At 41.6% G+C, this 16,873-nt stretch overlaps 1 protein-coding gene and 1 long non-coding RNA gene across 12 annotated transcripts in view; one reads left to right on the top strand and one right to left on the bottom strand.

The window, feature by feature from the left end:
* The window catches only part of stxbp5l (syntaxin binding protein 5L), a 164,029-nt gene that overhangs the window by 74,665 nt on the left and 72,491 nt on the right, over nucleotides 1-16,873 (bottom strand). For all 11 annotated transcript variants that reach the window (XM_058082203.1, XM_058082207.1, XM_058082204.1 and 8 more), the window contains exon 4: nucleotides 14,072-14,172. In XM_058082203.1, the coding sequence (XP_057938186.1) occupies nucleotides 14,072-14,172 (101 nt within the window). The remainder of the gene's footprint in view (nucleotides 1-14,071; nucleotides 14,173-16,873) is intronic.
* On the top strand, nucleotides 5,619-16,784 carry LOC131135852 (uncharacterized). The gene is made up of 3 exons (XR_009131662.1): nucleotides 5,619-5,682; nucleotides 6,308-6,483; nucleotides 14,777-16,784. It is a non-coding gene; the product is annotated as an uncharacterized LOC131135852 (long non-coding RNA).

Raw genomic sequence — 16,873 nt, 5'->3', positions numbered from 1 at the left:
AGAAACAAAGTGGGGAGAGAGAACGTTAGAATGTTGTTTTAGACCTTGAACTATTTTCCTTCTGTGTACATAACGTTCAGCCGAGACAGTAAGCTGAATTATTAAAAGTAAGGGTGAATACTGGAAGATGAGGATTCACAATATGTTTTAACAGTGGTGCCCTGGTTATCATCATTAATCCATTCCAGAAGGTCCAACTCAAAACTCAGATATTCTCATAGAAAATAATGTAAATCCAATTAAGTCCCAGACACCCAAAAAAGTTAACACAGAACACATTTTATAGACAATAATTATAATTTTAAATGCACAAAATAATGCTAACATAGTTACAAATAACAATTATTAATTATGAACCATCCAGCAGCCTCAGAAAGGGTACACAGTGTCTGGTCAACACTGCTTAGAGTGGGGATGGAACTTCGACTTCAAACTGACTTCGACTGAGGATATAGTCAGCCTGTGGATGAAAACTTTGAGGCCCTTCTCAATCCCACTGACATGGCTTCCATCGAGGAAGCACAGTCTAAGGACAAGAACGCAGACACATTTCACCACCATGGCTAAGGTATCTGGTATAGTCAAAAAACTCCCCCAGAGCTCCAGGGGTGGACGAGGTTCGCCCTGAGTTCCTCAAGGCTCTGGATGTTGAAGGACTGTCGGGACAAGTTGGGAACAGTACATCTGGATTGGCAGACTGGGGTGCTGGTCTGCCTTTTTAAGAAGGGTGACTGGAGGGTGTCACACTCCTTAGCCTCCCTGGGAAAGTCAAAGTCTATTCCAGAGCACTGCAGAAAAGGGTACGACCATGAGTCATGTCACGGAACACTGGAGCCCACTGTCCAGTGGGCGGTGCTCCAAGAGTATGGGATTGGTGTTGCGCTAATATGTGCCATTTCAAGTGGTCAAGAGGGTCCAGTTGGGGGGCCTTGGGATCTTGTCTCTGCTAATCGCAAAAGATGTGGTCCTAATGGCCTCATCAGGCTGGGACCTTCAGGGTTTACTGGGGGTGGTTTGCCCCAGCAATTTTGGTGTGATGCTTCTGGGATGTGATTCAGGTTCTCCAAATCCAAGGGCATGGTTCTCAGTCAGAAAAGGGTGGATTGCACTCTCCAGTTTGAGAGCTAGGTCTTGCCTCAGGTGGAGGAGTTCAAGTATCTGGGGGTCTTGTTCATGTGACGGAAGGTTGGAGCGTGAGTTTGACAGACGAATCGGATGACAGCGCCCAATGCGGTCACTGTACCGAACCGTCGTAGTGAAAAGAGAGCTAAGTCAGAAGGCTAAGTTCTCAAATACTGGTCAGTCTACGTTCCCACCCTCACCTATGGTCATGATCGAAAGAACAAGGTCACGCATACAAGCAGCTGAAATGTGTTTCCTCCGTAGGGTGGCTGGACTCACCCTAAAAGATTGGGTGAGAAACTCAGACATATGGGAGGAACTTAGAGAAGAGCTGTTGCTCCTTCACATCGAGAAGAGCCAGTTGAGGTGGTTGAGGCATCTAGTCTAGATACCTCCTGGATGTCTCCCTAGTGAAGTGTTTCGGACATGTCCAGCCGGGAGAGGGCCCCGGGGCAGACCTAGGACAAGCTGGAGGGATTATGTCTCACAGTTGGCCTGGGAACGCCTTGGGTCCCCTTCCCGTTGGTACTTGGTTAGGTGGTCGGGGACCGTGAAATCTGGTCTTCTCTACTAAGACTGCTGAAGAGATTATGCTTTGAGGACAGCTGTTTCTGCACTCATACCACAACAATCTATGCAGAGAGGCCTGTTTAGGCTTACATGAATACTTTTACATTCAATTAACAATGCCACAAACGTGACATTTGAAATGGAGAAGTGAATATTTACCATATTTTTACCTGTAGTGGACACGCTTGGACAAAAAGAGGACAACCATACAGTACAACAGTGTTTTGTTCACTAAATAAACATTGTACTGCTGTCAAATTTGACTAATGTAAATCGATAAAAGCACCACAAACAATGTGGGCGGTGTGTATCAAAGCGTGCCTTGCGTGTCTCATTCACCATGAATGGATTAACTTTTCCACCACCTCTTGGAGCAAATGAGGGGACTTCTCAACTAAGTCCTTTGCACATAATGGAATTAATGAATCTAAGGGTAATGCCTGTCAGGGAAGTAGGATGACAATGCTTACCCACGTGGGAACAATGGGCGCCACACCTACTATTGTCGTGCACTAGACGTAAAATGCACTTGACAACGTGTCAATAAGTTGTGCGAGAGTCTCGTTGTGTTGTGTCGAGACAGTGCGGCTGTGTGTTGCTTACATACTTCTAAAATGACGAGGTCTTTGCTTTAATCCATAAAATTCAGAAGTCTTGCACCCCTGTCTCAGTATGGTCCATCTCCTTTCTGTTTTTGCGGTCAATGTGTTTACATCGTGTATCTCTCTCTGCTATAAACAAATAGTGTTGCCGTATCAAAGGCACCCATGGACCATGCAGATTCTGTGCAAGTATCGCAGGATGGCGGCGTGAACAGAATTTTGGACACTAAACAAGGTAATGTTTGAGCAAATGTTTTGGATGTAACCTAGATACTACTGTATATCATTACCAGCTTAAAACGGTCACCCTTATGTGGACCAACACATCAAGTCCCAGTTCACCGTGTTCTTCTTCTTCTTCTTATGCTGACATTTGTGAATATTATTGGTACTAATAGTGGAACAGAATATACCGTCACCAACAATTAACAAACCAAACCACCAAATGTGAGAGCAGGACTCGCTGCAAACAGCATATTTCATCACTACACATGATAGCTGGCAGCCTGCATCTTTTTATGTCACAACTACAACAACATCAATAAGCCAAGGTTTAATGATTGCCCTTTTCCATGGCAACCATGTCATGACTCATTCCCACAAGTCATTGGTCAACTCATCCTGAAATTTCCAGAATAAATAGTTAATAATGGAGTTACTGCCAGCATTAATTGGTCTATGTCTATATTGCCTCTATGTTACAGTGTACATTCATTGCAGTATAAAATCCAATAGAATGAGAACTATAAGTTTTCTGTAAATTGTTATTGCCCCCTCTGGGGATAGTTATGAGTGATCCTCATAAATTTTGCCTAGCAACAAGTGGCTGCTGGACTTTATTTAATTTATTTAATGAGGCTCATATTGTTGTATATAACATTGTTGGTGAAAGAGAAATTGAAGTAGTGTAGTCCCTGGTATGTTTATCCATCCATCCACTTTCGATACCGCTTACCCTGTTCAGTAGTGAGGAAATGGGAACTCTTTCTGTTGACTTTGGGGCAAAAGGTAATCAGTCAGCCACACGACACATATTTTCACATGTGGACTAAATTGTTGGTAGCCAAAGTGAGCGTTTGCGCTGTGCTTGAAACGGACATTTGGCTCTCACTGATATTGCATGGAAGAGGGAGTCGGCCGCATCTTACTTCAGAAGGCAGCGGATGCGGCTGGATGGAGCAAGCAGAGGTGGACAAACGTGCTTTTCATTCAGGTTTTCAACTAATAATTACATTAGATTAGATTAGATTCAACTTTATTGTTATTGCTCATGTCACTGGTACAGGGCAACAAAATGCAGTTAGCATGCAACCAGAAGTGCAATTTTATAAGTACCTTAGTAGTAAGTAAATGTAGAAAAAAAAAATGGACAGATCTATGTAAAAAACTATAACAGGCTATGACTATAATACAGTGAGACTGGATTATGCCAGAGGACTGGAAAAGCATGCATTGTGGAATACAAAAGTTGTGGATACCAATGTTTTGTTTGTTCTGGTAAAACAAGAAAATTGGTTTTGTTTGGCTAGAAAAAAGCTATGAAAATAACTTTTAGAAAAATGAGTAAAAGTAGCTCTCACAAGAAATACTTTGGTGACCTCTAATATAGACAGTACTACATTTTAATATTTGCATTGCATGTATGTGATCGGGATCAGTCCCGGCCGATTTCACTCATGGATTATCGGGATCCATCGGAAGCATAAAATCCCAATCGGACCATCCCTAAAATAAATGGAAACTGACAAAAGTGAAAAAGCAAATTTACTGACAGAAAAGCAGATATTGCTTGTTAATTGTGGTTAAGAGAACTCAAAAAACTTAAGCAAACTGGCCCAGACAAAAACTACGGTACCCTTAACCTAACATTTAATGTGACACTGTGACAATTGAGATGGAAACAGATGTACCCTCTTCACTGGATGAAACACAATTGCTTCGTAAAGTGAATTAAGTAAATGTATGCGTCATCATTTTGCATAGAAAATTTTTTTTTTTTCATCACAGAAGCATGTCCACTGTGAATTATTTGGAAAGTAGGGCTGGCAGTCCTGTTAAAGTCACTGACAGCTATCACAACACAACTGTCTCTACCGTCTCGGATGATTCATACATCATTCTCAGGGAGATTCTGGGGGAGGAGGGTGTTCAATGTGTTCATTCCTGCATTTTTGTCGGGTTCAGCCTGGAGACAGAGCTAAATAGCAAGTTGCCGCCTCTGAAGGATGATTCATGAGGCCCCCTTTTTTTTTTCTTTTGTTTTAGAACATGATTCACTGCTCTGCAGCTGAGAGCTGCACAGGCCTCCTACCCCATCCTCCAAGACAGGTACCAAAACCCATATCAAAACCCCACATCAAACGCACAAACATTGTGCGTTCGTGTGGGCATGTGCTTAACACAGATGGGCCGTGCATGTAAAATGGTAACAAAAAAAAAAACACTGGATGAAGCAATATCAGTAGAAAGTGCAATGTAAATGCAAGGAGAACTTGTGTTTACATGCCTTTACCAGCAGAGGATCGAACCAGCAAAGGTTGGGAGATGACCAGTCTATACCTTGAGCCACGCCACCAGAATAAGCCATGTTTCATGTAATGTTGATCGATCTATTAATTAAAACCAGTATATAACTTTTGTATAGCTATGCTTCTGTCCTGTCCGTCGGGGGAGCACTGTACTGTTGGCTGCTGGGCGGGGCAAAAGAAAAAGAACTAAGGAACCAGCAGGGGTGAGAGACCACATGGGTCATTAAATATCGAAAAAAAGCCCGGGGCATAGCGGCAGTGTTTGATTCTGCTGAGCAAATGAATGGACAATTCGTAGTGGCGATTACGTTTTAGCTGTATAGCGTGTGAACGCGGGTGAGCTGTTTGCCGTCACAAGAATGGGGGACAGTTCCGCATTTGGGCATGTGCCTCACGAATAGGTATATGCTCCCTGTCGGGGGTTCATTCAAGGGAGAAAATAAATTGTTACAGAAACAACACAAAAATATGATGGCTCAGACAAACAAAAAAAATACACAAATCTAGAAGAAAATAATTAAAAAATGCAGGCACATGTTCCCAACAATGTAACCTTGTACCACTTCTACTCTCTCATCAATGCAACAGCAACTACTCTCATATGTTCTTCTCACACGTTCCTCAATCTACTCAATCTACTCTCTCTCCATTTGGAGAGACACCTTCCCGTTAAATAGTCTCAATCCCTTGGGTGTACCCACTCAACAATACGGGTGCAGCACTCTGTTTGCGACTTGGTTCAGTCCAATGTCACCTGACTACTACTTGCGCGCCAATTTCGCTTCTTAGTGGGACCGTCCCGGAAGTAGTCCTTTCCGGTGTGCGTCGGCAGCAGGCTGCCCGTCTCGCGGTTCGATGAGGTGAGTCTATATGAGTGGGGTGTGGACATTGAGTGTCCACACATGGGGAATATGTGGTCCGGACACGGGGAGAAGTTTGTGTTTGGTTACGTGCCAGCGTGCAGCGCGTGTACCTTCATTGCCCCGTGGGAATGAGCAGCGCGAGCAGCGCGACATTTCATAGGGACGGAGGAGTCCTTTTCTCCGTCACACTCCCGTCATGGGACTCATGAATGTGTTGGGTGCTGACAGACTTGGGTAAATGATTCTGTTATTTACAGCAGATGGTAGGATTAGAGTGTCTGAGAATGTTGAAGGAAAGTGGAATAGTGAAAAGGGAAATATGAACGGGATCACAAGGTATGAGAGGAAGAACCAGAAAGTAGGCAACATTTGTAAGTATTGGTGGTTAATGACACAGAAAAGCATGACAGAAAGAAAAAAAAGCAAAAATACATTCACGCGTGTGCTTATCCCTCCTCGGTTCCATCAGCCCAACAAGCGGTGACAGCGCCCATTTCCAGTGTTCCGCCAAACCGGTCATCAACCCAGTTAAACACAGACTAGCTTACAGCGCTGCAGAGGTCAGGGTCAAGCATGGGGATTCAACTCTGTCCTACTAAAGAGTGATGACATTTGTCTCCAGCTTGGAGCTGTGCCATTTGTTGCTTTTGCCATCAACGTGAACACTGGGACCGGGACTTCATAAAGGCATCCAAGATCTGGAGCGAGACTGCATAAGGAACATAATGACTGACAGGAGGGGTGTCCTCGTGTGGGAGGAGATGGATTCTCAGACTGGAGAGGATGAGGTGCAGAGAGGTATGGCACACGGAAAAAACACTGCTTTGTCAATAACGCCACTGTTGTACACAAACACTTTTACACAATTATTTGGAAGCTAAATCTGTCATATACAAAATATTCCATTCCTACATGAATATCGACACTGCAGAGTGTGATGTCCAATTCCAATGTTTTGGTCGGGTAGAATGTTTGGAAGTGCTGTGAATAGTTTTGTGTAAGGATTGTTTGTCAGTAAGAGTTATATGAATTATTACAAAATAATATCCGTATATATTACATATGGCCTAGTGCAAAAACACAGCAGCAGTGACAGCATCTCTGATATGTAACATTTTGGTAGCTATCTCGTAGCTTGCCGAGGTAACAATACGCCAGTAATGTTTGATTGGTGTAGTAATAATAACAATGTCGTTGTAGCTTGGTTAATATGCATGCAACATTATATTTAAATTATGTAAATGAGGCATTTTGGGATTTTTATGATTTTTTTTTCAGAAGGCTTTCTAGGGGGAAGTGTTTACTGTTCCGTGCCATCTTTTTAGCTGAAACAAGAAACAAGACATGTGTTCATGTCTCACATAAGGATTTCCATCATGGGCAAAAATCCCATGAAAAGTTGAAACAAACTAGGTAAACATTAAAGAAAAAAGAAAAGTTGGCCTGATTGGGGATTGCAAAGTGTGGTTTGGACGCCAACCGCAGATGACTACTGATCTTTTATTAGCCGTGGAGCACTCCACAGTTGCAATGATTGTTTGATTCTTTTGAAGGCTTCTTGGAATACTAGGTTTTACAATAATGTATATTCATTCATTCATTCATTTTCTACCGCTTTTCCTCACAAGGGTCGCGGGGGTGCTGGAGCCTATCCCAGCTGTCTTTGGCCAAGAGTCGGGGTACACCCTGGACTGGTGGCCAGCCAATCACAGGGCACATATAGACAAACAACCATTCACACTCACATTCATACCTATGGACAATTTGGAGTGGCCAATTAACCTAGCATGTTTTTGGAATGTGGGAGGAAACCGGAGTACCCGGAGAAAACCCACACATGCACGGGGAGAACATGCAAACTCTACACAGAGATGACTGAGGGTGGAATTGAACCCTAGTCTCCTAGCTGTGAGGTCTGCGCGTTAATCACTCGACCACCGTGCCGCTCAAAGGTGTCAATGAATGACAATTTATGGGTTTGATTTCATGTTTAGAGTTTATGAGTAGATCTGTCTTCAACTCCACAGGAGCCTTGCAAAATTCCATACTGCTAAATCTCTTGTTTACATAGCAACTCCAAATTGTGAGCAATATAGAGAAAAAAAACATGTGCAAAACTGGTTGACTTATGGACAGACAACATCAGCTAGTAGTCATCAGCTACAACTGATGAGTGCATCAAGTGCTTCGAGTGTCTCTGAGCTTGGTGTCTCTGAGCTTGGGGAAACATGGGTCGTACATCCTTTAGATCTCTGAATTTAGTGCAAATCAAACTCCTCCTTTTGTGTTTGCGTACCTGTAACTTTTACTCTTGCTGGTCTTAGTGTGAAGTTGTGTAAACATGAATGTGAGTCATACTGAGAGCATATCACTTATGTGCTCATGCTGTCAATTTAGTCCAAATTGCCAAATTAATTTAACACTTTTGGTCCATTTGCTTTCAGCAGACTAAAAATGGCGGATTTCAAGTGTTGGAAAGTAAAGACGTAGACTGAACTATATAAGGGGAATAATTACAGCGGCCAGAGGACCGAACCAGCAATCCACTCTGGTGGAAAAGAACCAACCAATCCTCTTGAGCCATGTCACCCGCTAGATTAAGCAGAATATTACAGTAAATGGGACGCACGCTGTTTGAGTGGTGCACATGTAGGCCACACAGTCAGGAGATGTGGGTTCGAATCTCTGCTGAGGCATTTCTGTGTGGAGTTTGCATGTTCTCCCCATGCATGCGTGGGTTTTCTCCGGGTACTCCGGGTTCTTCCCCCATTCCAAAAACATGCTAGGTTAATTGGCCACTCTAAATTGTCCATAGGTATGAATGTGAGTGTGAATGGTTGTTTGTGCCCTGTGATTGGCTGGCCACCAGTCCAGAGTATACCCCGTCTCTCGCCCGAAGACCGCTGGGATAGGCTCCAGCATACCTGCGACCCTCGAGGGGAAAAGCGGCTCTGTTGGACGGCTCTGTTCCACATAATTCCTAGGTTAGAGCAATGGAAATATTTTTTATGTGTTGGGATAAAAATGCATTTTAAATCTTAATAGATTTTAAATGTCTTAGGGGTTGTGGGCCTTATCTTTCTGAATTGCTTTTAAGTTACGAACCCTTGCAGACCCTTAGGTCTTCTGACACCGGCCTGTTATGTATTCCCGAACACGAACACACGGTGAGGCATCTTTCCAGTTTTATGGCCCCCGTTTGTGGAACAGCCTGCCGGAGGACCTGAGGGCCGTAGAGAACGTTGCGATTTTAAAAATAGGCTCAAAAATAGGCTTTTAACTTATGCTCTTAGTATACTCTTTTTTAACCTTTGAACTTGACTATTATCTAATGGTTATTTTATACCCAATACCTTTTGGATCCTAACCAAATGTTTTTATAGTTTTACACATGCTTAATTTAGTTTTTATTAATGTTCTTATATATTTCACTTTTATGTTTTTTATGTTTTATGTTTATTTCTATTTATACTTTCTATATTCTTATTTTATGTTTTTATATTTCTTATCCCACATATCCAGTGTTTCCTCAGTGGGGGCTCTCTGCGCTGGGGGCTGTTCTCGGTTGGGGGCTGGGGTGTCTCCTCTCGTGGGGTTTACCGACTGGGGTGGCTGGGGGCTCTGTGGCGGTGCCCCACTGCAGTGCTGTGGGTCCCCTGCCTACCGGTTGTGTAGTGGCCCCCTGAGTTGCGGCATCATGGCCTGGGCTGTGGGCAGCCCCCAGCGCAGATGGCAGCACTTCCTGTACTGGTTCCTCTGTACTCAGGCAAACAAACTTCTTATGTATGTGTGTGTGTGTGTGTGTGTGTGTCTGTATGAATGTGTGTGTATATGTGTCTTGTTGTTGTCTTTCTTTTTTTTAACATGTAAAGCACTTTGTGCTACATTCTATGTATGAAAAGTGCTCTACAAATAAATTTTGATTGATTGATTGAAAAATGCAGCAAGTAAACAACAATTTAGTACAAAAACTACCAAAAAGGTAATCGGTACTGTATCAAAAAAAAAAAAATTCTGGTATAGCCCATCACTATGGTGCACCCCGTGAAGATCCTGACATTTTAATAACAGCATCTCTCCTACATATAGTACACATGTACACTTACCTAAAATACCAATAAAATGGTTTTATTAAGCTGTGTTGGATGATTGGGAGCTCTGCTACTTGATGAGCGGAGAGTCACAGCCCTGACTAGAGCTAAGAGCTAAATTGTCATTACTTTGATTTATTAAACCATGGGCCAACAACCATGGATAATTAATGTTACGTTTTAAGGAGGTGATGCCTCTAAAATATATTAAATACAGTGTGAGTGACAGAAGCAGGCAAAATCACGTGTACATTTCCCATTAAACAAAGAATTATACATGTAATGTGTCCGTGCAATGCTTTGATAGCCACTGACCGATTTCTGAAAAGGTGTAGTTTTACTTTGCCACCTCATGTAAATGACAAATGAGGTATAAACTCACTGGTCCAAATTAGCAAGCGAAAACTGCAGCTCTGCCATTACATTTTTGGTATGTCCAGAATGACTGTGTCATACAGCAATGTACTCAAGCAAATACATGGTATTTTACTCTCCAGTGCTCCAAAGTCTAGACATTATCTGTGACAACTTCTACAATCCCCATCGCCTTGATGATTCACCCTGATCCAGTTATTTTGTTTTATTGTATCCGCATCAGTTCTCACTGTGGCTCTCTGCAGTACACTCTGGTCAAGGCTGATGCATGTTCACCCACTGAGCGATTTGCCTTGTCACTGTTGCCAAGTGCTTGCTCGTGGTGCACTGAAATAGCTATATATCATATGTGCCACTGTTATGGGTTACAGGCTCGGGTTGCAGGCAGTTGGACCCGAACTCGGCTGACATTAAGTACGGGGGGTGAAAATTACCTGTCAATCAGAAGTTACCTCGCCTCATGCCCATTATCCACAGCTGGGATTAGCCTTACAGAGGTGCCTTCCCAAATCAATGATAATAATAATCAATCAATAGCACTGAATGGCTACGCCGTTCCAAAAACATGCTAGGTTAATTGGCCACTTCAAATTGTCCATAGGTATGAATGTGAGTGTGAATGGTTGTTTGTCTTATGTGCCCTGTGATCGCCTAAAATCAACGCTCCAGCATACCCTTGTGACCTTAACCCTTCTCTTGTATTAGGGTCAACACCGACCCGTTTTACATTTTAATGCATAAAAAGAATCACATAACAAATGTTTATTGCATCAAGGCTTTTTGACTTTGTCAGGAAACTATATTTCAACAAAATAAAACCAAAAAAATAATTTTTACTACATTTTAAAATGGTCTGGTTGAAATTGTTAGGGTCGGTTTCGACCCGGTTATAATAATATGACTATAAATATATGACAATAAAGCAATATTTTGAGCCAAAACAGAAATTGAAAAAGTGTACAATTAGCAACCAGCTCCTCTTCTCATCATGTAAGCTTCAGGGCATTCTCATTTTGTTGCTGAAAACAATAACTTTTTCTACCTTTTCTTGACATTAATATATATGGGTCAAAATTGACCCGAACACCATAAATGTTTCTTTAGTGATCAATACTAAAATTAGAAAATAAATAAAACTAAACTAAACTAAATAAAAATTGATTTAAGAGATATGTTCTCTAGCCAGGATTAGCCAGGTAACAAAAGAACCTTCAATTTATTGATATGATTCTTTTGAGGTTCATTTTACCATTTTTGGAAATTGAAATCGAGAAGTATAGTGACAAAAAAAGGCCTACATCCCCACACCAAAAGTATTAAAACCAATATTTTCATGGATGAGGAAGCCTAAAAAGGTAACCAAGAGATGAGAAGCAAATTTGATGGTAACTTATTTTTTGTGTATTTTATAGCTGATGTAATACATGGGTCAAAACCGACCAGTTAACATAAGAGATGATACCAGAAAGCTAACACAAGAGGAAGGTTAATGAGTCTACGTGGTACTGAAAATGGATGGAGGATGGATGGGCCTACCTAGCCTAGGTTTTGCCTGTGTAGGCTACATTTAGAGGTGAAAACAATATGAAAACCAGAGAGCTTGAAAAACAAATCTGAGAGATGATTTCTTTTCATAGCCAATACAATGTCCCTAAGAAGAAACAACCAATATATCCTCTAATCTGCATCCAATCAAGCTGTAAATACCTCTCTGGTGTCACCTTTATCAGCATCAAACCCAAATGTTTTCAGTCTACAGCACTGACCACACTTCTGTAAGGCACTGTAAATGATACCTGATTGAGAATTGAATTGAGAAATGCAGTGTTACTCTTAAGCGCTTTAGAAAGGATGTAACATTTGAATTCACATTTCGGTTTAACATCCTTACATTCATTTTCAATAAAAGCCTGATTTAACTTGCATAAAAGCATAACATATGAACAGTGACTGAAAATGAGACCATATTTTGCAAGCTCTTGAATGAGGGAATAAAACACGGTCATAGTGAAATGTGCCAGCGCATGTGCAATACATTGCACGTGGCACAGCAGAGAGCGGACTGCTCCATTTAAAAACTACCCAAGGCGACATTTTCACCATCAAGAGGTTCACCCTGTTTGAGAAGAGAAATTGTTTCAAATAGCAGTGTAGGAGTATTGAAGCCATGATGTCTGTTGGGAAACAACAACAGTAGCCAAGTATATATGGACCCAACGGAAAGAATTTAACCTTTGTATACACCTCATTCCGAAAGAAAAGTGCCAATCCAAATGAATATATAATGGGATTTACAGGGTGGAATATTCCTTTTCCGATTGAGGTATCTTGCATAAGCTCAAACGGAAAGTTGTCAGGGTGCCTTCTTCTTTGTTGTGTTTTACTTCTTCTGTTGTTTATTGGTGGTTGGCAAGCAGCTTTCGTGTGCATTACCGCCATCTGTGGAACAGAATCTAAACCCTTCTATACTTTATTTACAAGTCCAGTTTTCTTAAAAAAGAAAATATATATCTATATAAAACATGTCCCGAGTTTAATTATAAAATATTAGAAAGATTGAATTGTATCTTTTCCTGTTTAAATTTATCCCGGGTGCGTTCTTCCAGCACATGCTCAGATATGACGTAACATGCAGCTTGAGACGTTCTTCACTTTTAAAAATAGAGGTGAGCAATCGGCGCTGGACTGCTGCGGAACGAAACGACATTTCGTTGGCAATTTCACTACTGTGTTTTTGTGCAATGACAATAAAGGGAGTCTATGGTTTATGTCTATGATGAAAGTATGTTTTTGATCCGAACTAATTTCAAGACTGGACGAAGGAAAAACTGGCAATACGGAGTTATTCCAACAAGTGAAAGAAAAACTCTGGGAAGTCGGTATCACGTGATGTTGATGTTTACGTTTTACTGCTCATGTACCATTGACTATTCTGTTTGATTATAGTGGCGCATGGAGACAAGTGATTGGAATATTCTTTTCCCTGGATACCATTGTTTTCTGAAAAGTCATTTGGAAAGATTCCATTCGGAAAGATAAAAACTCCTCATGTAAACGTGGCTACTGTTGAAGAGATGGACCAACTGCATTGGCACACTCAAAGACTGACATGATGAATTGGTTCGTGTTGTCAATCTAGGAGTGTGAGGGTGTATCGTGTCACCCGTAGCCTTTCTGGGAACATCTGAGGACCGTTACTACAAGTCATTTGGTCACGGACATGGGCCGCATCCAGAAAAGGCATAAAGACTGCCCGTTTTGATGGCCTTAGGATCTTATCTCTGTGGATGATTGTTTCATCAATCTGTGACCTTCAGTGTTTAATCTACCGATTCACAGCCGAGTGTGAAAAGCTTCTGAGGTGAGAATCAGCAGCCCCAAATCGGAGGCCGGTGGTCCTCAGTTGGAAAATTGTTGATTTTGAGTGTAGCCTTATCTCAGGTGGAAGACTTTAAGCAGCTCAAGATCTTGTTCATAAGTCAAAGAAAGATAGACTGTGAGATTGGAAGACAGATCAATGCGCCATCTGCAATAATGTGGTTACTGAACCGGAATGTCCTGGCGAAGAGAGAGCCGAGTCACGGGCAAACATCTGCATTCTCACGCTCACCTACAGTTGCAGGTTTTGGCTAGTGATAGAGTAAGATAGTGGAAACAAGCAAACAGAGCAGAGCCGCCACTCCTCCACATCGAGAGGAGCCGGTTAAGGTTCCATTTTGGATGCCCAACCAGACGAGGGAAAACGGAGATGCTGGCCTGGCAACAACTTGTGTTGAGGTGGCCAATAACAAGAAGATCTGGTCATCCCAATGAAAGAAAGGAAGTGGATGGATGGATTATGATCATATTGGCTACAGATTAACTACATACCTATGACAAAAACAAGTATGTGTGTGTGTGTGTGTGTGTACAGCGCTCACCTTTCTCTGTTAAACTTGAGTGAATGCAGGATAGCTGGTCGCCTCTGACGAAGATTCCATAAGTGTAACGTGTCATCAGCGCACGCTGTGACTAATGCTCCCTATCGGCAACAAAGACAAAAAAAAAAAAATACACTTTAGTGAAGAATCACATGAAATACCATAAATATAACATTCCAACAATGTGACAAGTAGGGATGCTCCAATCAACAAGGTTTTATTCTGACAATTCCGATAACAATCATCCCTGTTTTTATTTGTGTGAAAAAAAATTGTCGTACTATTTGACACAAACCTGAATTGAATTTGATAGATCTTTTGGGGTAATACGAATATACAGTAAAAGAAATCAATTGTTCAATAATTTATTTTTTTTGTTCAAGATAACAAAATTAACAAAATAAAACAATACAAATAATATCTTTATGACCGCGATTGGCTGGCGACCAATTCAGGATGTACCCCGCTTCTCGCCCTGAAGTTAGCTGGGATAGACTCCAGCATACCATCATAGTGAGGATAATCGGCATAGAAGATGGATGGATGGAATATCTTATGTGTGTTTTGTGTCACAAAACCTGATAGTCAGTCGCCCAGCTATGATGTCATCAGCGATTGTCTGTAGTTCTTTTCAAACTAACACAGTTATGTCACAAGTTTCAAAAATGTCAACACAAAATAATAATAATTATTATTATTTTGCAGCCATGATCAAAAGAAAAGCAACAACTTGAGGGGAGAAACACCACTGAATTCAAGAAATAAGTCATGACAAAGCCGTGTTGGTCTTGCTGCCCCATCTTGTCTTTGGCAACACACATGTCTTCAAGGTAAAAGTAATCTTAATTGTTCGTCATTTATATATATTGTGAATTGTTTTCTGCATAGTACTATATGTATTGGACCGTTGAAAAGAGAGTCCTTTGAGAGGGTGGCTGGACACACCCGAATAAATAGGGTGACGAGACCACCACGTGTTCACATGGAGAGGAGCCAGGGTCATCCAGTCCGGATGCCTCCTGGACGCCTCCCTGGTGAGGTGTTCCAGGCATGCCCAGCCAGGAGGAGGCCCCGGGCACGCTGGAGGGATTATGTCTCACAGCTGGCCGGGGAATGTGTCAGTGTTCTACTAGTAGAACTGGAAGAGGTGTCCCACTTCCCGACTACTGCTGCCCCCACAACCAGGACTGGATAAGCCAAATAAAATGGTATGGATGTAAAACTATCATTGTAAAACTTTAAAAACATGTTTTGTGTTTGGGCTTTCTTAACTGGACTTACATTATTTCTTATGAGAGAATTTGTGAGTATGTTTCGGTTAGAGTTGGACCTTCTTGAACAAATTAATAGTGCTAACTGAGGTTCCACTGTACAAATAGAACGTATGATTTAAACGTGGGTCAACTTGTACAAAGACATTACAATGAATTTCACCATAAAGAAGATTCCCAATAGCGGTGTGTCGGTCATGAATGGACGGGTCAAAAGAACTAGTTCGTTTTTGTGAACGGAATGAACAAGGTCACCTAGCCTAAAATACCCGTACAGCCCTTTCAGTTGCTAATACTTTTTTTTGATTGGTTGGAGAGTCAGTTCACCGTTCCTTTTGCAGGGTGGGACTATCTGCGTGCTTGCCTGTCTTATCCTATCGTTACGCCTCACTCTGTGATTGGATGGGGTTAGCTGACTGAACGACCGAGACCGAGAGATTGAACGACACTGTCGGTGACCTCGTTCATCCGTTGACAAAAAAGAACTAGTTCCTTTGATCTGTTCGTTCATGACCAACACCACTTTTCATCACGTGTTGTTGTGCTGTTGAGTCGGAACCAACGTGAACATGAGTGAACGGACTGATTCGACATAGCTGACCGGGTCTATGGACAGGGCTAATGACCAATTGACCGAAATGACCGAAATGAACAGATCGTTTTACTGAATGAACCGTAACGATCCGGTTCACTCAAATGAACGGTTTTACCACAAATTCCCAAGCAGTGATAATCTTGTTTGAACATTTAGTGATGCTAATATTATAAACCATCACTGAAAGAGCAAAGTGACAAATCCCTGAAGAAAAATGTACGTTGCTCAACTCTCGTTCAAGGCCTTAAACACATTGTGTTTACAATGAAATTCCCACAACAAACTCATTAGAAGACTGTTATGATTTGAGCCCTGGGAAGAATTAGTTTTAGATTAAAAATGTAATCTTGGTATTAAACAGTGTAAAGCAGTTTTGTCTGTTATTAATTTCTAGGGTGTATTATCTGCTCACTCAACAGGCCACCACATTATCCGCATACATTTTTAGAGCAATACCGAGGCTTATTATCAAGTTGATAAATGACTGGCCTGGCTTCTTTAGCTTCAGACCATGTCCTGCTGATTTGTATTTACCACAGTGGGAGTGGAGAAAAACCAACGAAAACTGCCAATAGGATAAGTGGAAAAATGGGGTGAGAAAATCCACAGTGGAGGGAGTGAAAGACATGATGTGGCAGTCAGCTATGCAATTTGATGATGGTATAATCATCCATCAAAACACAGAAAATGACATTGATCAGAACCAGGACTCGACAACAATGACCAAATAATGATTATTTATAAGGGGTGTTTTGTTTTGTTTTTTGTTCAAATAACACACTAGATAATGTCTGCTGTATATCTACAAAAGGTTAAAACAAAAAGAGGAACAGATGATTTGCTCACCTCTGGCACAAAGTAAAGATTTTTCTGTATTTAATTTAGTTTTACCTCTGCTAGGCCCTGCTCAAAGCTCAAGACATATTGCTTCCATTT

This window comes from Doryrhamphus excisus, chromosome 9 (assembly GCF_030265055.1).
Source record: "Doryrhamphus excisus isolate RoL2022-K1 chromosome 9, RoL_Dexc_1.0, whole genome shotgun sequence".
Taxonomy (NCBI): domain Eukaryota; kingdom Metazoa; phylum Chordata; class Actinopteri; order Syngnathiformes; family Syngnathidae; genus Doryrhamphus; species Doryrhamphus excisus.
Note: the sequence above shows the minus strand (reverse complement) of the source record. Positions and strands in the feature narration are given on the sequence as shown.